A 24,826-nucleotide genomic window follows, 5' to 3' on the forward strand; every position below is an offset into this window, starting at 1 on the left:
ATAATTATACATTTCAAAATGTTTTATTCACATAAAAAGGTACAAGAATGTATTGACCACGTCGAACATAATACAGTTCAGCTATAAGTGTATATTTCTAAAAATAAATTGGCATTTTCAGTCTTATTTATTTTCTTCCTTCTCTAATCTACTTTACCCGGTACCCTAAATCTCTTAAATCTTGCACCATAAAGTCGTCTTTGTACTTTTCAATTTTCGAAAGCCACTCTTTACACGTGACTAGGTATTTGCAATGTCCTCCATATTCCGCTGGCAGGTACTGAGGGTGAATATGTTTGTGGAGAGACTCTAAATTTGAATGGAAGTGTATTCTCTCCCAACCCGCTTGTGGTATGAACTGTTTGAACATCGGAAGTATGGAGTTGAACAACCAGTTATAGTTGATAATGTGCAAGCCTTGGAGCAAGAGCGGGAACGCTACCTGTAAAGTTATGCGGCCCTGGTGAGTTCGGTGTTGCAAGTTAACCCTTTAGTGTCGGCCGCATTCCCCTGAATTCCCCACCAATGATGTTGGCTTCATATTCGCGTTGCGAGCCTGAGTGAGTCAAAACCAATGTAACGGGGGCTTAAGATTCCCAGTAATTCTTTGCGATACGACAGCACAATAATATTTGTGAATGTGGGCCTTTGAGTCGCTCAAGCTTTATAGGCGGTTGAAATGACTAATCGGTTCATTCATTAATATCCTACTCTTTCTTGTACACTGCAATAGAAAGAGATCTTTATCGCTCATACATATATATTAGAATAGCAGTGTGTGAGTAAGTAGTGTGTAGTGGACTGCTCAAAGCAAAACAAAGATGCTTCTGTTGTGTTATGATTGCCTGGTAGTTTGGGTTTAACCGTTAGTCTCGGTGGGAATACCGGTTACTTTTTTGTTTGCACACAACGGTACTCAGATGAGTTACAATGAAATCAAATTAAATGGGAATAGCGAGTTGGCACTTAATTTGCAGGTACAATAAAAACGTTAACGTCGGATTGCTGTGAATCGAGTTATTAAGTTAAAAAAAAATCTAACAAAGTTAAGGTCAGCTCATACTTACTCCCAATAAGCTGGCGAATTGATTCGCTATCTTCAAATTCAAATATCTCATATGTTTAAGACCGAGTCCCTTAAGGTCTATAACAATGGTGACCCCCAGAATTTGTAGTCTTGGCTGCATAGCGCATATTTCATCCAACAGCAACGCACAGCGAATTAGGTCTTCTGCGGGGGTATTGTCCATGTCCCACTTGCCTTGAGAATATAAGGAGAAACAGGCAATGAAAATACAAAGGGTCTTATTATCTTTACTTCCGTATAACCAGTTTTAAAAGAAGACGATCTTGTCGCATAATTTTGTCGATTTTGCATTATCTTTTGGAAAACTGTCATGTAATTATGAACGAATCTTTTATTGATTGTGCGAAAAAGGGCGAGTAAATTGCCCACAATATCTACTTATTTACAACTTCTTTGTATAAAGCGATTTACAACTTTTTGTCTAAAGTTTATTTGACGCGGATGACGTCGTCCTAATTGATGAAGACTCGGCTATCCTGGAAGCAACCCTTGAATGGTGGAGAACTTCACTCGATAATGGTGGTCTCAAAATCAGCAGAGAGAAAACGGAACACACGTATTGCAATTTCTCCGAAACAACTACTCAGCACACCATTAGTCTGCACTATTCTACCCTAAGGACTGTGGATTCCTTCAAGTACCTTGGCAGCATACTATCAAGAAATGGCGATATAGGTAACTCCCGATATAACGCACCGTATAAATGCTGGATGGCAGATATGGAGAGATCTGACAGGTGTCCTCTGCGATCCCAGAATGCCTCTAAAAATAAAAAGCAAGGCAAGATCCCAGAATGCCTCTAAAAATAAAACCGCAGCATGCTGGCCGACTACCAAGCTACAGCTAAACAGAGTTCATGCGGCGGAAATGCGGATGCTCAGGTGGGCCTCAGGAGTGACCATGCTCGATAAAGTGCCTAATATCTACATCCGCGGAAGCTATAAGATCAGGCCAATACAAACCAAACTCTGGTATGGCCATGTCATGCGAAGACCAGAGGAGCACATGACAAAAAGTGCGTTAAGCCTAATATCGGGAACGAATCCTCGTGGCAGACCTTCTACTACATTGATGACAGTTATTAAAAAATACCTCTCCAATAACGCAGACGCAGCATCCCTACCGCGAATACCGAAGTTCGCAAATTGCGAGCATCTTTCTCTGTCACCCTCATTACGCCATGATCGGAGTAAAAGAGAAAGTTGCCCGCAATTTGTGTACTTCGGTATTCGCGGTAGGCCCCTAGCGACGACCCAGAAACGATATCTCTGGAGATGGAGGATTAGGAGAGCCGACCCCAATTAGAAATGGGACAAGGCCGGAAGAAGTACAGTCAGCGTCAAATACTTTGTAGCAACCAAAGTAGTCAAATAGTTCGGTACACCATATATTTAGTATGGTGTACCGAACTATTTGGCCACTTCGACTGCTACAGAGTATTTGACGCTGACTGTACAAGAATCAGAATTTTTATATCTATTTATCTAGGCAATAAAAAGTTGGTGCATTTTTGTTGGGACATGTTTACTGGTGCGTCACAAATAAATAAAAAATACAAAAATGTATAGAAATAATTATGTTTTGAAAACCCAAAAAATTAAGACTCGAAAAAAAATTTGTTTGTTCTCGTACGGTCACGTCTGAAAATATCGATACGAAAGAAGTGCCTAAAATATGTATACACGACTTTATTGCCCATATATTAAGGTAGTGTATACATATTTTTGGCACTTTATCGTATCGATATTTTCAGACGTGACTGATGTACAAAGAAATTGTAAATCGCTCTACAATTATGTGTAACCGGAGAATATAGGTTACACTTATTATTAGTTGTCTTATATCTACATACTTGATTCGTTCGTGCTCGGAAAAGTTAAGATTGCTAATATAAGCTAAAACAATGCAAATTGAGTTTAAGTGGGAGACAAAGTTTAAATAAGTCACTGATACGTGCCGAGGCCGAGGTGCTCAAAAATACCTTAACACGCACTCTAACGTCTCTAACGCCTTGTCAATAGAGGTGTGTCCAGATATTTGTCAGCACCTTGGCTAAATGACCAATCCTATCTGATGGCGACTGCCAACGAAATAATTACGAGCTAAAAAGTAATGTTTGTCAGTTACCGAGCCTCATGATGGTAATCCTGCCATTGTCAGGGTTGTCGGGCAAGGTGCACGAAAACACGTCTTTAACGCGTTGCAGACCGAACGCATCGCAGTCATACAACTCAGGGTTTTTTGAGCGGAAGTCTTCGTAGCGTACCATCTGAAATGAATTATCATTTTCTTTGAATTTTATTTGAAATAGTTATACTCGTAAATCAATTCAATCAGAAAGATTGATATAAATCATGATGACTACATTTTCAAATATTCGTTCCTGATTGTCACATTTTAGTAGAGTTTTTACATTTGTGAAGAATCGCAAAAGGAAGGAAAAAGCTGGGACCTTTTTAACCGGCTCCAAATTTTAGAAGTAGGAAGTTTCGGTTGATATTTTCTTCATTTGAAGGATCGAAAAAGTTAAAGGGTAGGTACCTCATCACCACCCAACACCATCACCCAACCTAACTACAGTTCAATATTAAAACTATGGTCCACAAGTTTAATTTGTCTGGGTGATATTGATATACCTACATCATTTTATGAAATTATGTTTCCTCATTGCTAAGCAATTCAAATAATAAAATATGTACAGTCGCGAACTTTAATTGTTGAACCATTTAGGGTTACATTTCACATTGGATATTTCATACCAGATTAACTTGAATTTAACCCTAAATGGCCCTCCAATTAAAGTTCATGACTGTGCTACATCCTTAAAATGATATCCGAGTTCGTTGGTTTTACGGTACCTAGACCTGAGAAACCACCCAACAACCTGCTTGTACAATGGGCTGTGCTCTGAAGAATTGTGTATCATGATGCCAACGGCCGCTTTCTATCACTCGCCGTCGGCAGGGTATTCATCCACATGCTGGGGCCACATTAACGGGAAACGCCGTCGATTATCTCGATAATGGGCGTTTTTCGTGCGGCCACACTGGGATTATCACGATAATCAACGGGGTTTCTCGTTAGTGTAGCCCAGCCCAGGCCTCACAGCCTACAACCTAAAAATAGTCGCGCTCTGTGCAAGCGCTCCGGCTCTGGAATGAGCTCCCTGCTGGGGTTATCTCGAGGGGTTACAGTAGGTATGGGGTTCTTCAAAAAAGAAGTGTACAGGTTTTTAAAGGGTCGACAACGCGCATGTAACACCTCTGGAGTTGCAGGCGTCCATAGGCTACGGTGACTGCTTCCCATCAGGCGGGCCATATGCTTGATTGCGACCGACGTGCATGGTATTTTAAAAAAATAAAAAGGTTATGTACAAAACAACGCACAAGGTATTGCAGGTACCACGTAAAATAGCGTTGACATATAAATAGAGTCACACACGAACAATTTGTACCGATTTCTTCTACAATTAGTCACGATAGTCACGATCGCGACGACTCAATGAAACGTGGGTGGAAAGAAAATTTACTGTTTATAGTCTTGTGCAACAACAGAAAACTTTTAAAAATTTTAGGTACATTGTCGTAGATTGTTTACTTTATACGTTGGTACACCTACGCATAAAAATATAAATAAGTTTTTGCCAAAAATTTCATTTTTCGTCCGAACTTTTATCACTGACTGTAATTTTTCTTACCACAGGCAACTAATACTCATAAAGACATTTCAAAAAACTCCTAACACAATCAGGTTGCGTTGTTTCATCATAGAGTTACTTATGGCTACCTCCCGTCTCCATCATCAGATCAGCTCGATGGTACCGATGGTACCATAATATTGCATTGTCACCCGACTTACATATAAAAATTATATGTTAATGTATGCAAAATTTCAGCTCAATCGGAAATCGGGAAGTGGGTCAAATTAAGCTTCCAAGATTTAATGCACACATACATACATACTAACAGAGCTAACGCGACCAATCGGAACGGGCATTTGTTCGAAAGATAGCCATTATAATATTAATATGTGATTTGAATTTGTCTAAGCCAAGCGTTGTATTAGATATTAAGGATATCTCGAACGATCTTTTAGGTTTATTCTGTCAAGTGTTTGACAAGTGACAGATAGTTTTGCCGCGGTTTTGGTAAAATGTGACATTGACAGTTAGATTACGACTGAGAGGAAAAAACTGAAGCGATTGAAGGAAGGATTTGTATTGTTTTAATTGTAAAAACTCAAAGATAAATAAACTATTGTAAACTAATCCAGTATTTTAGTGAGACTTCTAATAGTTGTAAACATGTCACGTACACATTTTATAAAGAAATATATTATTACATATTCAAAATAATTATATTATCATAAATATAACAGGTTATAGGCCCAGTAGCCCAGCAGCTCAGCAAGCTTCAACTACCATTTCTAAGGTTGACTGGTAGAGAATGCCTCGTGGCATTAAGTCCGCCTTTTGTACTATAAGATTGTTTTTCTTTTGTGCAATAAAGATTAAATAAATAAATAAATAAATTTCGGGATTTTTTTGTAGATTTTAGATGTTTTTATAACGGTTGCGTTTAACATTCATTCTTTGTATTTTTTAATAACACTATCATTAAAAACCGTAATATTAGAATCTTTATAAGGTAAGTATTTACAAAAATGTTTACAGTCCTATATTTTATAACCTGCGATATTTTGCGATGTAAATAGGTAAAAAAATTGACTCTCCCATGCAAAATATCAACATCTGTATGGAACAGTAGTTTTTGTGATTTCGGGGTTGGCCCCATAGTAAATAGTTGCTCAGTATGACCTATATATCACAGATAACACAAAATATTGCAAGCTATTAAAAAAAGTCCTGTATTCCGTATTTCCCTTACCAATCTATGTGCCAAGGCAGGAATAAATCTTCGGCACCTTAGAAATCTCAATAAATAAGCGTCGTCCGTCCGCCGCGGCCGGCATTCCCCCTTTTCTGCAACAAAACTTATAGAGCAAACACCTCTTAGTAGACATGGAGCCCTGGTGTATCGCACTAGTCGCTACACTATTTCTACTAGTCCCTATTTCCCCACTGGTGTTGCCTTACATACAGAGTGTCAATTGGAAATTTTGTTTTAGACACGTTTTAGTGGTCTGGCCTTTTCTCGAAAGTCTTCTAGAAATCGATTTTCGCTAATGTCATCTCGGATATATATGGGTGGATATGATATCAATTGCATGCAGTTTCGCTTGTCGTCGCATTTCTGTTCAGGACATTATACTGAATGCATTAAATATCAAATTTACCCATATCCAAAATGACATGAATAAGTCCATAAGCAAAACTGCGTTCAAAGGTTTACAAAAGGCACAAATATAAGATAAAAAATAAAAATATATTATTCATACATTTTCGCAAATTGGAATATTTCAAACAAATGGGTTTCGTTCGAAACTGCTACTAGTGCTAATTTATCCTTCTGCTTTGAGGAAAATAATCTTGGTCCATCGTAATTATAATTACCAAACCTCTAATTTCCAAGGTATTTTGTTCATTACAATGGAGAGATTGGAGAGTGGACGCACCAGGTTAATTAAATTATGACAGAAAAATAACAAAAAGGCGATTCCTTAAATTTCAACTAGTGAGATCAACTGACATGTAGGGATTGTAGGGATCTATGGACATGGGCATGGCGCCATATGTTAATACTTCGACCGGCCAATCCCATTGACCATTGCAAGAATCTCCCGACGCCATTCATTTATTCATTTCATTCCTTACCTTTAAGTAACCGCCTCAACTCCTCGATAGCTGTATCCCTGGTGTCGAGATTCTCGTCGCAATTCCTTCTTGAGAATTCCTCGAACTCGGCATCTTCGTACCTACTCACGTCGGCCTGGAACGCTATGTCTATGAAGGGCATTTTATAACTGAAATACAAGGAATTCAATGTATTCTTTAAAAAAATATACACAAATTGATGAACGGATTTTGATAAAACATGTCTATGAACATTCTAAAACCTAATTTTAAATAAAAACACATCTAAATCGGTTCACCTGTTATAAGACCTACGGTGCAATCCCAACAAGGCCTAGTTTACCCCTCTGGGTTGGAAGGTCAGATGGCAGTCGCTTTCGTAAAAACTAGTGCCTACGCCAAATCTTGGGATTAGTTGTCAAGCGGACCCCAGGCTCCCATGAGCCGTGGCAAAATGCCGGGACAACGCGAGGAAGAAGAAGAAGACCTACGGTGCAACAGACAGACCCACGCACACGTAACGGCCAAACTTACTTATAATTTTAGATATGTTAATTTCTAAGGTATGTACGTATGTAGGTATCTATGGGCCTAAGTTGCCTAAAAATAAGTGATATTTGATTATTTTAAATAACGCCGCTCTTCTAACGTCGGGTATATGATATGTAAGGATTCAACAAAGTTAGGTACTTTTATAACTGAAAAGTAACCGACACGAAGTTATCTTTTTAAAAAGTTTTTATTATTAAGCGTAGCCGTTTTTAGGGTTCCGTAGCCAAATGGCAAAAAGCGGAACCCTTATAGATTCGTCATGTCCGTCTGTCTGTCCGATTCTGTCACAGCCACTTTTTTCCGAAACTATAAGAGCTGTATTGTTCAAACTTGGTAAGTAGATGTATTCTATGAACCGCATTAGGATGTTTACACAAAAATAGAAAAAAAACAATAAATTTTGGGGGTTCCCCATACTTAGAACTGAAACTCAAAAAATCTTTTTTCATCAAACCCATACGTGTGGGGTATCTATGGATAGGTCTTCAAAAATGATATTGAGGTTTCTAATATCATTTTTTTCTAAAATGAATAGTTTGCGCGAGAGACACTTCCAAAGTGGTAAAATGTGTGTCCCCCCCCCCGTAACTTCTAAAATAACAGAATGAAAAATCTAAAAAAAATATATGATATACATTGCCATGTAAACTTCCACCGAAAATTGGTTTGAACGAGATCTAGTAAGTGGTTTTTTTTTAATACGTCATGAAATTTAAAAAAAAAAAATTTTTTCATCATACCCATACGTGTGGGGTATCTATGGATAGGTCTTCAAAAATGATATTAATGTTTCTAATATCATTTTTTTCTAAACTGAATAGTTTGCGCGAGAGAACCTTCCAAAGTGAAAAAAAGTGTGTCCCCCCCCCCGTAACTTCTAAAATAACAGAATAAAAAATCTAAAAAAAATATATGATATACATTGCCATGTAAACTTTCACCGAAAATTGGTTTGAACGAGATCTAGTAAGTAGTTTTTTTTTAATACGTCATGAAATTAAAAAAAATAAAAATTTTTCATCATACCCATACGTGTGGGGTATCTATGGATAGGTCTTCAAAAATGATATTAATGTTTCTAATATCATTTTTTTCTAAACTGAATAGTTTGCGCGAGAGAACCTTCCAAAGTGAAAAAAAGTGTGTCCCCCCCCCTGTAACTTCTAAAATAACAGAATGAAAAATCTAAAAAAAATATATGATATACATTACCATGCAAACTTCCACCGAAAATTGTTTTGAATGAGATCTAGTGAGTAGTTTTTTTTTTAATACGTCATAAAATTTAAAAAAAAATTTTTTCATCAAACATACGTGTAAGGTATGTATGGATAGGTCTTCAAAAATGATAGTTAGGTTCCTAATATCATTTTTTTCTAAACTGAATAGTTTGCGCAAGAGACACTTCCAAAGTGGTAAAATGTGTGTCCAAAGTGGTAAAATGTTGAACAAGATCTAGTAAGAAGATTTTTTTTTAATACGTCTTAAATTGTACGGAACCCTTCATGCGCGAGTCCGACTCGCACTTGGCCGCTTTTTTTATTATTTATTTAATTACACAAAAGAGGACATTTATTACTAAATGCTAAATGGCATTCTCTGGTAGTTAACTATTGGGTCAAACAGAAACATAAGTAATAATATAAAGTTGGTAGTAGTTCAAATATTACTTGACTCTCCTGTTCAATGAATCATTACACATCAGGATCACAGTAAATCTTTATAAAAACTTTATTGAACAAAATTGAAGTATGAAAATTGGATTTAAAGCTCAATTCAAACCCACGAAAATGAATTACCCAGTCATATTTGTAAAACAACTTATTTTAAATAAGCAAAGAATATTAATCAAAGCAAAGCAAAGTAATCAACGAAATCGAACCCCATTGAACTATTTCGTTTTCACACGTGTGTACCTAAATAGTGATCAAAAATGTGAGTTCATAAAAAAAAAATCCGCAATAATGTGACTAAACATTCCGTTAGACAAGTGGTCAAAATAATATATGCACATTGCACATCACACACGTTAACTGAAAACCCAATAACTTAAAACCTCTGCTTCCCCCGAGGTCCATTAAACATCTGATATTTGTGCTAAAGTAAAAAACAATGATAAAGAAGCGATACCAATGTAAAGTTATATATAGATAAATAAGACTTGGGTCAATTTTGTTATCGACAAAAACATGTTGCGCATGACTAGTTTTATCAATTTAATCGTTCTCAAACGAGTTTTGTGCTATCGTCATTAAATATAAATAATCTATCGAACTTGTATCTAATACGTAATATTTAATTTGGAACAATGAGTTTCTTATAAACGGCGGCTTGAAGTAGTTATTGCTTATTCGAAAAAGGACTTATTCTTTTCCGGTAGGAGAGATCAAAGTGGCACTTTTCTTCCCTACTAGGTCGAATCAAAGTGACACTTTTCTGTTCTACGACACGATTTTTTTTCTTTTTTGCATACTATTTTTAGGTTAATTAATATTTTGAAATATAATATTTTCCTTATAGGTGATGTGAAACACAGCAGTATTCACATTGTAGCAAAATCATTTCCGTCTTTGGGCGTTAAGACATGAATCCCTTACTACGCTCAGGATTCAATGTACGCCCTCGCCATAAATATGTAATATCGCTCCCTTGTGACACAATCCACCATTTAAATTTGTTTGTACGTACTGCATATGCTTGTGAGACCAATTAGATTGACATATTTATTACACGCGGTCCACGCGGACGGATATAATACCTATATTGCTTGTTTTTTTTTTGCATATTTTATAATGACGTAGGTATCTCGATAATAGAATCGTGTAATCATTCACGTGGACACACAATAAGTCACCTTTGTTCATCTACGTACTTACATGAACATTTTATATATATTTATAATAGTTATTTGTTTTACAAGGGGGCAAAGTTGTTGTTAAACCACCCCTGTTAATTGTTTCAGGGCACGAGCGTTAAACAATTTTTGTCTCCGAGTGAAACACAAAAAAAATTCACACACCAACGTGAGGAAATTATTAACTGAAAATTATCAAACAAAATCAAACCAAATCAAATCCAATTAAACGTTATTATAATATTTATCATTCAAAATCATTATCTACCAGCCAACATAGGCCAACAGCAACAGCCAACATAAGGAAATCAAAATTTGCATGATATTACTTTGCCATTGTCGTGAATAAAATCCAACTTTGCCATCAGTTTTTGAACAAACAAGAGAGCATTTACCAGCTGGTGTGGTGAAACATTTTTTATAGTTTCTCTGGTTTCGTTATTTTGGGCTCGGCGTGTACAATTAAATATAGAGAGAAATAGAGTCCGTACAGCTAACTGCACAGATTTGAATAGATCCAAGTGAGGGAGTGTCATTCAAAATAAACGTCATATTTTCATATAAGTAAATTACTGTTGTGATCGCCACACTTTGTAATTGGACAAAATATAAAATGACGACCGGTCTGACCGGTAGTGACTAAGTGTTCCCTGGGTTTGAATGCAGGTAAGGGCATTTATTTGTGTGATGAGCAGCACAGATACCTATTTCTTTCCGAGTCATGGTTGTTTTCTATGTATTTAAGTATTTATATAATATAAAATTATATCGTTGTTTGAGTACCCCCAATCTTCTTGAGCTAACCGTGGGGCTTAGTCATTTTTTGTAAAAATTAAGAGTAATATAAAAAAGCACGCGTCGCTTTTATTTTATTTATAAAAGAAAAAAAAAACCATACATTTGCAAAAATAAAATGAGCTTTTTTAAAACAAAGTGTTATTAAAATATACGGGTCTTACAGTAAGTAATTTTATTAAAAATACTAAGGAATCTCCCCTTTAAGGTAATGGAATGCGAGTATAAAACCATGTTAATATGTAAAGGCATGACTCAATAATATAAGGGCATAAAACAAAGACATGTAGCATGACTAACATACAGGTGTTAATCGATGACATACAACTCCTTTTTATTTCTGCTTGCAAACAACACACCTACATATTTGTTTTATAATTATGTATGTTTATTTGTTTTATTTATATTTACAGGTGTAACAAAAATAGTGGGGAGCTGTTTAAGAGTATATTTGATATCGTCTTCTGATTAGGAAAAAGTGGAATTTTTTTTTTGACGCTGCATATTTTGGCTTTTGTATGGAGGGTTATCCATACAAAAGTCAAATTTTTTTCTTGTTTTTTTTTTTGCCTTTTACTAACTAATCCATTCTGTATATATCGTACCCACAACACAAACCTTATTGCGTAGTTCCTATACCTATGTAACACTGTGTGATTAAAACTTGTTAAAATTCAATATAAAAGCGATAATTCGGAGCAAGACCTCTCTTAAGGCTTCTTAGGTTCAAGTTCTCTCACTGAGCGTATATGCGTGAGCGAGACGGCTGGAGTGCCCGCGGGATCTCAGATATCATGTTTTTGAGTTTAAATTTTGTGTAAGTTTTGAAAAAAAAAAGTAATCGCTCAATCATAATATTGCTCATTTTTAGAAGCAATTTTCATATTTTTAGTTTTTCTGCAAAAATTGGTAGACATTTTTAAGGTGCGTTTTAGACCTTGTGTTATTTTTTTCTGTCGACGAAAGTCAGAAAACTAGGATTCGAATCGATGAAGTTACTAGAGAAAGTCCTGAAGATTGCTGATTAAATTTATGCCAAAAAAAGTAATCGATCAATCGTAATATTGCTCATTTACAAAAATAAAAAATCAAAGTTTAATTTTTGTGCAAAAATTGTTAGACATTTTTAAGTTCACTTTGAAGCCCATATTCGTGATTTTTTTTCTATCAAGCGAAAGTCAAAAAATCAGGATCCGAATCGATGAGGTTACTAGAGGAAGTCCTCAAGATTGCTGATTAAATTTATTAGGATCTACAAAAGCTCTACTCCGCTCTCTGAACCTACGGCACCTTAAGTTAAACAATGTGATGCTACTGCCTAGTTAGTGCATATTAACTACTTGGAGGTAAATAAATTTACATCATCCTTTTTACTCGTAACTGACAGGGATTATCGCTTTTGATTTATCGCATTTAATGAAAGACGTTTATTGTAAAATAAACGTCTTTCATTAAATATGGTTTACAACGCATTGTTAAGTAGGTACATATTATTGAAATATACTTACATAACGGGCCACGTTACTAAATATGTTACTCTACATACGTTACTAAGTATGTTTATGCGCATAATATATTTTTGATTGATAAAACTCGCGAACACATCAATAGTTATATGTTTTACAACGGGGCAAAGTTGTTGTTTAACCGCCTATAGCTATATTTTAATAACGTTCATTTGGATTTGATATTGTTTCATGCTTTACAGTTAGTATTTTCCTCGCTCGTTGGTGTGGCGAAAAATTTTGTGTTTTAGTCGGTGGCATAATTTGTTTAACTCTCGTGCCTTGAAGCCCTCGCAATGCTCAAGATAACTTTGCCCCCTTGTTAAACAAATAACTATTGGCGGTGTTTCACTCACAACATTTTAATCGCACCAACGCGAGGAAAATACTAACTATAAAACATCAAACAAATGACCACGCAAAATCATTATTTAAAAGTCAATTTTACTAGCCAACATAAGGAAATAACTCAAAATTGTCTTCAAATTACTTTGCCACTCTTGTGGATAAAATGCAACTTTCTCATCAGTTTTTGAACAATCAAGAGACCTTTACGTACAGGTTTGGTAAAATAGTTATTTGTTTTACAAGAGGAGCAAAGTTGTTGTTTAATCCCTTGTGCTAATATTTATACCCGAGCAAGCGAAAGATTGCAAAATTGAACCACGAGCGTAGCGAAAGGCTCGAAAATGGAATCTAGAGCGTTGCGAGGGTTTCAAGGCACCAGGGTTAAATAAGCTTTGCCACCGTGTGAAACACAACATTTTTCACCAATTAAAGTATCAGGAGAGCCTTTACCAGCTGGTGTGGTCAAAATATTTTATTACTTACATAATTTTATTTGTTATCTGTTGTCAGGTAGTCATACTACTGTCATATTTCATAGAGGTCATATGCAAAATAAAAATATCAAAAATTAACAAGTATCCAGGTAAATTACGTCTGCGTTTTGTAGGTACATATTGTAGGGTGTTCTGGAATTTTAAGTCAAAATACATGAATTTCATTTTTATTTTAAATTTTAAAACCTAATGTTTCACTTAGACATTCTAGTATTCACTTACCTAATATTGTACCTAACTACCAAAAACCCACATGTGTTGTAAAATAAACTTCATTCCGCTCCGAACAACAACAACAACAAAATCTACGTATTATTTCATCGCCACAGACATTTATTTGTCTTTCTTCTCACTCCGCCAACTATTTACCACAATATAATTTACAATATTCAAAATAAATCTTAGTAATTTAATTAAATAATTAGACTAGGCTCGCATAACTCGCGACAGTCGTCCAGTGCGATCGACAATTATACTGACAACAGTGACTGCATGGCCTAGTGGATAAGGGTTATCAGTATCCCTTCCGCGTGATGACCCTTGGCGATGCTTTCAAATAGATTACCTCATATAGATTTCGCGTACCGTAAAACCAACCGACTATTACACCAAAAGCTCAAAATTATGGTCCAAAATTAGCTCGAATATCTTCGTTCAAGTGTGAATATTATTTGAATGGGGTAGTTATGAAGCAATATATTTTTACATAAAAACAAGAAAAAACTCGGGCAACACGAAAAAGGTGTTAATACTTAATAGTCTGTCAAACCAGTTTATCCGTATAAAATATTCAGTCTATGGGACGATACGCCTACATTTTTTAAACTTGCCGCTTTTTTTCTACAGACGGAAATAGCTGGACAGACTATAATTGACTTGATTGAACTTGTTTACTATAGTTCTAGTACTACGGGAGTCCATCATCATCTACGCAAAAATCACTTAACACTGCAAAAGCCAAAGTTTCAATTGTTTACCTGGTTATCGAGCAGCAAATTCTAAATTCAAATAGATTTTTCAATGGCTGGCTGTACTTATGTAGGTAGTCGTATGTTAGGGCAGCCCACATACCACCCATACCCATCATACTAAATGAGCAAACCGTGAGCTGCTCATTGTGTTGCATCCTACACCATTCTATAGGTATTTTAATAGCTCGTCATGCTTATTACTTGTCACTTGAACTCCGTTTTCGTCATAATAATATAGTTAACCATTTGTTTTTAAGTCATAATAGCGGACGCAACCTAAGGCTGTTGCTTGCTAGGGCAAGCCTTCACTAAAACACTGTATCTACTAAAGTGCCTATGTGTCCTATAGCAAGGATCACTAGTCGTCTTAATGCTCCATCTATTAGGTATAACATCTGGATTTAAGTGAATCACGCATTCCTTTGTTTTCTTTTTAACTGCAGTTTTGTAAATATAGAATATAGATGGCGTTACGCTGTTACGCTACAATAGGGGATTATTACGCACAACTCTGTTTAGGGGCGCCACTAGCACATACCTACAGAGGGCCTACCTCGAAACACGAAAATTGAAATTTCGTTATCTGCCTCTATCACTCATGGATATTGGAGCGATAAAATAAAGATGCAGATAGGTAACCAAATTTCGATGGTCGCGTTTCGCGGTAGGCCTCTGAAAACAAACCGATTTGATGCATCATTTCTTAGTGAAAACTTCTCAAAAAACTGCATAAATAGTGTGTGTAAGTTACTCTTTGGTTTATAATATGTGCTAGTGCTGCTCTCTGGCGGCAGAACATTGCAGTAATACCCCCTATTTATTATGGCTCCTCTACACGATGGCCCAGCGTCGGCCAGTCCAAGGGACGCATTTATGGGTTAGAGGGAGCAAGTGACATTGCTATCTCCTTCCACCGCATAGCTGCGTCCCTTAGGCTGGCCTACGCTGGGCCATCATGTAGAGGAGCCCTTAAAGATACACGACAATAAAGTGAACAAAAATCATTAGGTCGTCTGGCGATGCTCAGTGTAGGGTTCCGTAGCGTAGGTAGTTACCATTCTGTCAGAATGGGCTAAATGGGGGCTATATTACCAGCATAATAAAGCGCTGGTAGAATTTAAAAAAAATCCGAAAATATTCACTTTATCAAAAAATAGTTTTTGGAGACCCATATTGGTATTGAAATTCCCATCTAACGATCTTAAAGCGCAAAAAATAAAAATAAAAACATTTTGTATTAGAGGTACCCTATTTTTTTGTAGTTTTTATTTTAGTGTTCTGTCGCCATGCATGATTTATGTACCCATGCCAAATTGCAGCTTTAGTTCCAGCACTAACGATCACGGAGCAAAGCCGTGGGCGGACAAACTGTCGGACATGGCGAATTTAAAGGGTACCTAGTTGACTACGGAACCCTAAAAAAGATATGTTCCACTGGAAATCTAGTCCAAATTTGAAAATATTTGTAAGTGTAAAAAAATGTGTCCCTGATTTAAATGTGCTACGGTTTTATTATTAAACGTAGCATACTATAGGGTAAATAAAGTTGCAGAGACATCAAATGCTTATTTATATCCCTAACCAAACCTTGGGAAAGAGTGCTGTTTCAGAAAATTAAACATTTTTTGTAAATATCACGTTTATTTTCAGTACAATAATGTAAGGTTTCAGTATCAATAATCTATAAGTATAAATTGCTTAAATTTAGTCAAAAAGTAAAAAAAAGTATCAATACATTACATTCATAACTTAAAAATAATTGGTCATGTGGTCAATTGTCAACCATAACAAAAGAAAATACCGATGTAAAACTTAATTCTTACCAAATTTTAGAGTTTTAACCCGTTTAACCAATTAAAAAAATAACGCCATTCCACTAATCGACATTTAAATTTATAGGAGTGACACGCTTTATGGATGACTCATGTTAGACAAGCCCGGGGCCAGGCCGGGGCATCTGACACTTCGTTTTCTATAGAAAGGATCATGTACTTAGTCACCGATTACCGGAAATAACTATCTACTACTACTACCGGTCATAGGAAACGATGTGTCGGACGCATCGGCCCGGGCCCGGGCTGGTCTAACGTGAGTCAGTGATCCTTTAAATGTTAGTTTAACACACACACACTGGTCATTCAGATTATATGACCAGTGTGTTATGAACCTAATAGCCGCCGCGATCCAATTGAAATTGCATTCAAATTTTAAAAGTACAAGACCGAAATTACATAAAATTTGACATGAACATTTATATATATAAATACACCTACACCTGCCGGCCTAGCCAAGGTGACAATCGCTATCGCTTCGACAACGAATCGCTTTGTGTCTCTCTATCCGTCTTCCATATTAGTGCGACAGTGACAGTTGCGTTTCGATCGCTTTGGAGCGTAAGCGATTTGCACGTTGGCTACGCGGCCAGGTGTGGCCTGGGAGGAGCAAAAAATTAAACTGTAGGCTGGACTCCTCAAGGTAACCAACATTTAGTCAGCAACTTTTAAAAATAACTTTTATTTAGATTTTTAGAGCACTTTAAAGTTTATTCTAAGACGCAATGTGTTGCGAATTTTGTTATGTTTAAAGCGTGACAATCAACGTCAATTACACTGAAGACAGCGTACATCGAAGGTAATATTTAATTTGTATGAAAATAGGAAGTCTAAAGAATTCATAATTTTCAAAAATCGCTGAACAAATGTTGGTCACCAGCCTACAATTAAATTTATTGCTCGTGTTACAGGCCACACCCGGTATATTCACGTCTGGTAAATAAATTAGAGCATGTAGAAGTTCAATTCTCTTTATTTTCTATGTTTTCAGCAACGGAAACTATTTTCCGTTAGTAATAGTAGTATAATATGTTACGTTTTTGTCCATGTCAAGTTTTGTGTAATTAAAGCATGGATTTTTAACATATATAAGAGCTCAATTTCAATTGTGTGTGAGGGACTTTTTGGTGTTTGTGTGACACTTAAAGTACTTACGTCCATATACTTATGTATACCTTATATGTAGTTAGGTAATTTAGTATTAAGCAGCATGCGTTTTACGCACAAAATTCCATAATTAATAAAATATTGTAATATGAGAGTAACCATCGAATGTATATTTACTGGCAATGTAAACTCTCAGCACAAAAATATGAAAATAGAGTCAGACCAAGATAAGTTGGCAGCGATTTTGATAGCCCAGACCGTAAGTGTTATTTTAAACGACAAACTTCTATGAAATTATGACGTTTACTTAACACTTGCACAGGCTGGGCTATCAAAATCGCTGCCAACTTATCTTGGTCTGACTCTAGTGTATTTAAAAACATGTTTTTAAGTGTTTCTAAATTTAATTGGCTGTATTGTTAGCTACTCACTGGGATTATTTATAAAGTACACGAGGTAGGTGTTAAATGGACGGAAGATATTGTATCACAGACGTCTGTACAGTACTATTTTTACAATATTATTACTATGAATATATTTATTTTATTTGTATCTTATTAGGTATTATATAGAAGTACTTATCCCATGTCGTCATCAAAGTTCTTATTTCTTTCTTAGCTTGGCCAAAGTGATTCATTAAATTTAGTCATCAATGTTTCTTTAAATTTCGCCGTAGCTATAGAAATACCCTTACTACCTGTTATTCTAGTATGACACGCACACGGCAAGGTTTCTATAAATTTAGTTCTAGTCATAAGTTCTGCCACCATTTCTGTTCTAGTTACGCTAGAGTCCGGATATTTCTTTAAAGGACAATGGGCACTTTTGTATGGGGAGTGTCCCATGGATGTATACTGTTGAGACATATGTCGTTTTAAAGCTCTTAATCGTAGTATTATTTTATTGTATGGCACCAACCTTGGACCACTTGCAGGGACCGAGCTATATAAAAAAAGAAGTTGCGCATATAAGCAGTTATATTTCCTTATACGCGGGATATAAAAAGTTTTAGCGTATTTGATTCGAAAGAATATAAAAAATGCTTTATGTTTTTTGTATCAACACCAATGATAAAGTATTTAAAGGGACACAATGTACAGTTTTAAAAAATCGTCATTCTAAAAATTACTTGATACACAGCGAAATAAGAGTGTATACAAATGCCATGTATATCATGTGAAAAGTATTTTTATAAGCTATTTTTCGTATAATATAACTGGGGTCAAATCGTTGCAGGGACCAAAATAAAACCATTTAATGAGTTAATTAATTGTAGTTAATTACGCCTTAAGTTTTCTACTCAACGCCAGATGTCGCTCTAAAGCAAAATTCTACTTGACGTAAAACATTTATACATAGCGGTAATCTCGTCAGTCTTACTCCATCATTTTAAAAAGTATAGACTAGTTTATGGATTTCTAAAGTTATGTCAAGATGACTCTGAATGTAATATTGTCAACAATAATTGTCAAAAGACGCAATTTAAAATATTCAACATTGTAATTACAAAATAGTATATTTCTAATACGCTATAATTTTCTCCAATCGAAAGGCACTCCATTCCATTGATCTCAGAGAGTATGCTCCTTGATGATCTTCACTATTCATGGGGTAGGTAAGATAAAAGTATTATTTTTTCTCGTATAGCTGCTATATAGCGTTCGACTCCATGGAAAATAAAGGCTCCAAATTATATAAAAAATGTAGCATATATACAAAGTGCAATTTAGATAGTATTCCAGAAGAAAATGCGCCAATGTAAATGCTGAAAAGTTTCCTATCGTATTGTCGAACAAATTCATATCTACTTCTGATCTACGCGACCTTAGAAGTTTGGATTGTCCTACCTAATCATTTTACATTTTATTGTTTTCAGAACAAGAATTATTTTACTTCCCACTGTCTATGTAAGGGGACTTAGAGCGGATTCATACTTTACTATACGTGTCGTGTCGAATGATAGTCCCTATGTCAGTTTCTCCAATTCTATTTTGCGTAGGATAAGTTAAAAAATAATTAAAAATATGTGTTACCGTATTTTTATTCGTGAAATGTTACCTATATTTCTAAGTTAATGATTGTACTATACTTCCAAAAATATGTCTGACAAACATTTTACATGTAAGCCATTTTTCCATGTAAAAATGAACTGTTATAGGGACCATCTTTTGAATTTATGATAATTTATTCATATTTTAATGTACTTGGGTAATATTGCAGGCATTATATCAACACCAAATAAATGCTGTGAACCAGATATATAAAGTGTTTTAAGTGGCGAATAACGTTTCCAAATCGCATTTTCTTTTGACATATCTTTCTTTTTTCTTTTTTTTTTGCTCTTTTTTTCACGATCGGTTTGGCCTAGTAAGTCGATGATCCTGGGTTTGAATCCCGGTACGGGCATTTATTTGTGTGATGAGCACAGATATTTGTTCCTGAGTCATGGATGTTTTCTATGTATTTAAGTATTTGTATATTATATATTATTATGTCGTTGTATGAGTACCCATAAAACAAGCCTTCTCGGCTTGCCGTGGGACTCAGTCAATTTGTGTAAGAATGTCCCTATAATATTTATTTATTGTTATTATTATTGTATGTCCGGTAACAGAACTCCCCAGGAGCACTCGGGTGTGTAAGGTCGCTACTTCCCAACTTATTATAATTGTTATTACTTTCAGCATTTTTAAGTTGTTCATCGGACACTGAGGCCATTGAAGTTTCAAGCTGGCGGCATCAAAATGGAGTACCTAGGTACTGTTTCAAATAAATGGGTGGTAAGTAAGTACATTTGGTGAAGTGGAACTGCTGATGTTGATCAGAAACGGAACTCTTCCACGCGCGTGATTTGTCTTCTTTGTTAAGTTTGTAGCGAGTAAGTTTCAAGTACCAAGGTTTTTAGGAACCTTTGTGTCAAGGTAAAGGTCTGACGATGGGTTCCATGAGGAAGCGAGGGAACACCTCAAATCTTATAGGCATATAGTCATTTTGGATTTTCATCAATACCTTAAGCTTTTTCATTCCCACTAGTGGCATTTAATGAAGTGGAACTACTGATGTTGACCAAAACGGAACTCTTGAACGCGCGAGATTTTTCTTCTTTGTTTTTTTTTATGATATAAGAGGCAAACGAGCAGACTTCACACCTGATGGTAAGCGATTACCGCCGCCCATGGACACCTGCTAAACCATAGGGGTTGTAAGTTCAGTGCTGGCCTTTAAGATTGGAATACGCTGTTTTCTTAAAGTTTTAAATGTCGTATTGGTCCGGAAATACCGCAGGCGACAGATCATTTCATAGTTTAGCTAGCTGTATGAGGCAGGAAGTTTCTAGAGAAATGCACAGTTGAGGACTGCCAACCATCTAAGTGGTGAAAATAAAAATGTTGTAGCGTAGAGCGATGACGAAAAGAGGCGGCAAGGATTAATCCGAGCAATTCGATGGAACACTCGCCGTAATAGATTTGTCCTGATAAGTTTGTAGAAAGTAAGGTTGTTAAGAAACATCTGTGTCTAGATCCAGGTCTGATAGATACCTCAAACCTTATAGAAATACATATAGTTTTTTTTGGATTTACATCAATATCTTTAGGCGTTTTATTTAAAAAAAAGCTACATTTAATCAAGTGGAACTGCTGATGTGTTCCAGAACGGAACTTTTCAACGCACACGTTTTGTATTCTTTATTAAGCTTGTAGTGAGTAAGGTTCTTAAGGTGTACTTAATACATCAATGTCCAGTTCTGATGATGGGTTTCATGAAGAATCCAGAGAATTCCTAAAATCTTTTAGGCATACATGTAATCATTTCTGGGATTTTATTTACATATCAAGCATTATTATTAAAAAAAGTGTCATTTGACTAAAAGTAACAGCTGATATTGACCAGAATGGAACTCGCCAACTCGCGCGCGATTTGTTTTATTAGTTAAGTTTGTAGCAAGTAAGTTTTAAGTATTAAGGTTTTTAGGAACATTTGTGTCAAGGTAAAGGTCTGATGATGGGTCCCATGAAGAATCGAGGGAATTTCTTAAATGCTATAGGCATATATGTAGTACTTATTGGATTTTCATCAACATATTATCAACTTTTATTCACAAAAGTGACATTTAATGATGTGGAACTACTGATGTTGACCAGAACGGAACTCCAACGCGTGCAATTTTTCTTCGTTAAGTTTGTAGCAAGTAAGGTTCTTAAGAAACATTTTTGTCAAAGTACAGTTCTGATGATGGGTTTCATGAACAATCGAGGGAATTGCTAAAATCTTATAGGCATACATGTAATAATTTCTGGGATTTTATTTACATATCAAACATTTTTATTAAAAAATTGTCATTTGACTAAGTGTAACAGCTGATGTTGACCAGAATGGAACTCGCCAACTCGCGCGCGATTTGTTTTATTAGTTAAGTTTGTAGCAAGTAAGTTTTAAGTACTAAGGTTTTTAGGAACATTTGTGTCAAGGTAAAGGTCTGATGATGGGTCCCATGAAGAATCGAGGGAATTTCTTAAATGTTATACATATTATCAAGTTTTATTCACAAAAGTGACATTTGATGATGTGGAACTACTGATGTTGACCAAAACGGAACTCCAACGCGCGCAATTTTTCTTCGTTGTTAAGTTTGTAGCGAGTAAGGTTCTCAAGAAACATTTTTGTCGAAGTACAGTTCTGATGATGTGTTTCATGAGAAAGCGAGGGAACTCCTCATTCTCCTCAATTCTTATAGGCATATAGTCATTTTGGATTTTCATCAATATCTTTAGCTTTTTTTATTCACATTAGTGGCATTTGATGAAGTGGAACTAGTGATGTTGACTAAAACAGAACTCTTCAACGCGTGAGATTTTTTCTTTTTTTGTTTGTTGTGATATAAGAGGCAAACTAGCAGACGAATCAACTGATGGTAAGTAATTACCGCTGGCCATGGACATCTGTTACACCATAGGGATTGTAAGTGCGGTGCCGGCATTTAAGATAGGAATACGCTCTTTCCTTAAAGTTTTAAAGATCGTATTGGGCCGGAAATACCGCATGCGACAGATCATTTCATAGTTTAGCTGTATGAGGCAGGAAGTTTCTAGAGAAATGCACAGTTGAGGATTGCCAACCATCTAAGTGGTGAATATATAAATGATGTAGCGTAAAGCGGTGACGGAAAGAGGCGGCAGAGATTAATCCGAACAATTCCTCGGAACTTTTAAGTTTGTAGAAAGTAAGGTTCTTAAGAAATATCTGTGCTAGACACCAGTGTCTAGTGTCTAGGTCTGATGATGGACACCTCAAACCTTATAGAAATACATATAGTTTGTTTTTTTCATCAATATCTCTAGGTGTTTTATTAAAAAAAAAGTTATATTTGATCAAGTGGAACTGCTGATGTTGTCCAGAACGGAACTTTTCAACGCACGCGTTTTGTATTCTTTATTAAGCTTGTAGCGAGTAACGTTCTTAAGGTGTATTTATATCAATGTTCAGTTCTGATGATGGGTTTCATAAATAATCGAGGGAATACCTGACATCTTATAATTTCTGGATTTTTATTTACATATCAAGCATTTTTATTAAAAAGTGACATTTGACGAAATGCAACAGCTGATGCTGGCCAAAATGGAACTCGCCAATTCGCGCGCGATATGTTTTATTTGTTTATTTTGTAGCAAGTAAAGTTCTTGAAGACCTTTGTGTCATAAGGTCTAGTTCTGAGGATGGGTTCCATGAGAAATCGAAGAAATTCCTCAAATCTTATAGGCATACAATACATACAGTAATGTTTGGATTCTCGTCAACATATCAAGCATTTTTATTTAAACAAGTTAGTGATATTGACCAGAACGGAACTCTACAACGCGCGCGATTCTTATTCTTTGTTAAGTTTGTAGCAAGCTAGGTTCTTAGGAAACATTTGTGTCAAGGTCCAGTTATGATGATGGATTCAATGAGGAATTGAGGATTTTAAATCGATTTGATTTCTCAATTGGGAGGAATTGAGGATTTTCGTCAACATATCAAGTTTTTTTTATTTGAACAAGTGACATCTGATGAAGTGAAACTGCTGATATTGAGCAAAATGGAACTCTTCAACGACAAGTATTTTACCTTAGGCGTTTTTTTATTTTATTTCGTTTATAGCATGTAAGGCTTTTAAGGAACATTTGTGTCAAGAGGTCCAGTTCTGATGATAGGTTCTACGAGAAACCGAAGGAGCTTCTCATATTGTATAGGATAGGCATACATATAGTCATTTTAGGATTTTCATCAATATTACAAGAATTTTTACTCAATAAAGTGACATTTGATGAAGTAGAATTGCTGATGAAGAACGGAACACCTCAACAACTTCCAGATTCTTTATTTTTATTACTCTTCTTTCTTTTTCATTATTCTTAGAACAGGTATTTCTACTAAGTGAACCGAACTGCTACTATTAAAAGTAGGTAGGTAGGTAGGTTAAATAGGTTAAAACTGTAAGGATTATTATGTATAAGTAGTCTTTCTTTTAATTAAACATAGGTAAGTAATTCTATTTAAGTATAAGTATCTTTAAAAAAAACATCAATCGACTCTTATCTGTCACTAGTTCCAGTTTCAGAGTATAAAATCCGGGTACACAGCCACGGCTAGCCGGGTAGCCAGACAGTTCGAATACGGACAAGTTATTGTGAATAAAAAATCTTATCGTCTTGCAAAAGTTATTGTTATAAATGTATAGGTTAATATAATTAGGTAAAGACAATGAATAATTAAACGTATTATAAATTGTCACCAATATCCATCAAATAGTATAACTAGGTATGCTAAGAGCGGGCTTCAGGCCATTACGTCGCACCTTTAGAATGAAACTAATTTGACTCAAAAAGTACGACTACTTTATATAATTATGTAGTTTGGTAGAACAGTAAGAACTCACTATATGTGTCTCTTTTTCATGCGGTGAAATCCCCCCCACCCGGAAAGGGTAGCGACGCCCATTTTATCGACTCTCGAGTCGACTCCAATCTGATACTAATAGTAAGTAAGTACTTACTTAGTAAGCAAATTGTAGTAGTCATCCCTTCTTAGTAAAAGGACGGAAGTATTGTAAAGATACTACTTTTTAACCGACTTCAAAAACTTTTTTTTTGTATATATGTTAAGTAAGATCTTCGTCATTTCTGAACCAATGTTGAAAATTAGTTATTGTTTGAAAGTGGGTATATAGTTCCAAGATGGTCCTTTTGACAAAACCACGAGGAATTAAGGGAACTCCCCAAATCTCATAGGCGTTTTTTAGTTTCATCAACAGACCAGGCATTGCCATTCAAAAAAGTGCTATTTGAAGAAGTGGAACTTCTGATCAGGACCAGAAAAGAACTCTTTAACGATGGGTATTTCACGCTAGACGATTTGTCTTCTTTGTTATGTTTGTAAAGAAGCTACTTGCTTAACGAGGTTTAAAGAATATTTGTGTAAAGGTCTAGCTTACATCATGGGTTCTGTAGCCGCCGTGCAGGTCAGGGCCTCGACGACTTAAATAAAACTTC

General features: G+C 35.7%; 1 protein-coding gene across 2 annotated transcripts; it reads right to left on the bottom strand.

Annotated features, from left to right (window-relative positions):
* Nucleotides 1-10: 10 nt before the first annotated feature.
* Nucleotides 11-13,882, bottom strand: LOC133527228 (alpha-tocopherol transfer protein-like). Of its 2 annotated transcripts, XM_061864142.1 has the most exons (7): nucleotides 13,610-13,882; nucleotides 13,377-13,519; nucleotides 6,861-7,009; nucleotides 5,974-6,068; nucleotides 3,215-3,356; nucleotides 1,068-1,261; nucleotides 11-442 (listed from the first exon to the last, which is right to left on the bottom strand). In XM_061864142.1, the coding sequence occupies exons 3-7, from the start codon at nucleotides 7,000-7,002 to the stop codon at nucleotides 149-151; spliced, it is 867 nt and encodes a 288-aa protein (XP_061720126.1). In that variant the 5' UTR covers nucleotides 7,003-7,009; nucleotides 13,377-13,519; nucleotides 13,610-13,882; the 3' UTR covers nucleotides 11-148. The 2 variants fall into 2 exon arrangements, with proteins under 2 accessions (XP_061720126.1, XP_061720125.1); XM_061864141.1 differs by lacking the exon at nucleotides 13,377-13,519.
* Nucleotides 13,883-24,826: the final 10,944 nt, after the last annotated feature.

This window comes from Cydia pomonella, chromosome 17 (genome assembly GCF_033807575.1).
Source record: "Cydia pomonella isolate Wapato2018A chromosome 17, ilCydPomo1, whole genome shotgun sequence".
NCBI lineage: Eukaryota > Metazoa > Arthropoda > Insecta > Lepidoptera > Tortricidae > Cydia > Cydia pomonella.

Coding starts and splice junctions, on each gene's coding strand:
- LOC133527228 (XM_061864141.1), bottom strand. CDS start 7,002: ATGCCCTTCATAGACATAGCGTTCCAGGCCGACGTGAGTAGGTACGAA. Junction 1,262..3,214: donor GATTACCATCATGAGGCTCG/GTAACTGACAAA, acceptor TATATTCTCAAG/GCAAGTGGGACATGGACAAT. Junction 443..1,067: donor AATTCGCCAGCTTATTGGGA/GTAAGTATGAGC, acceptor ATAACTTTACAG/GTAGCGTTCCCGCTCTTGCT.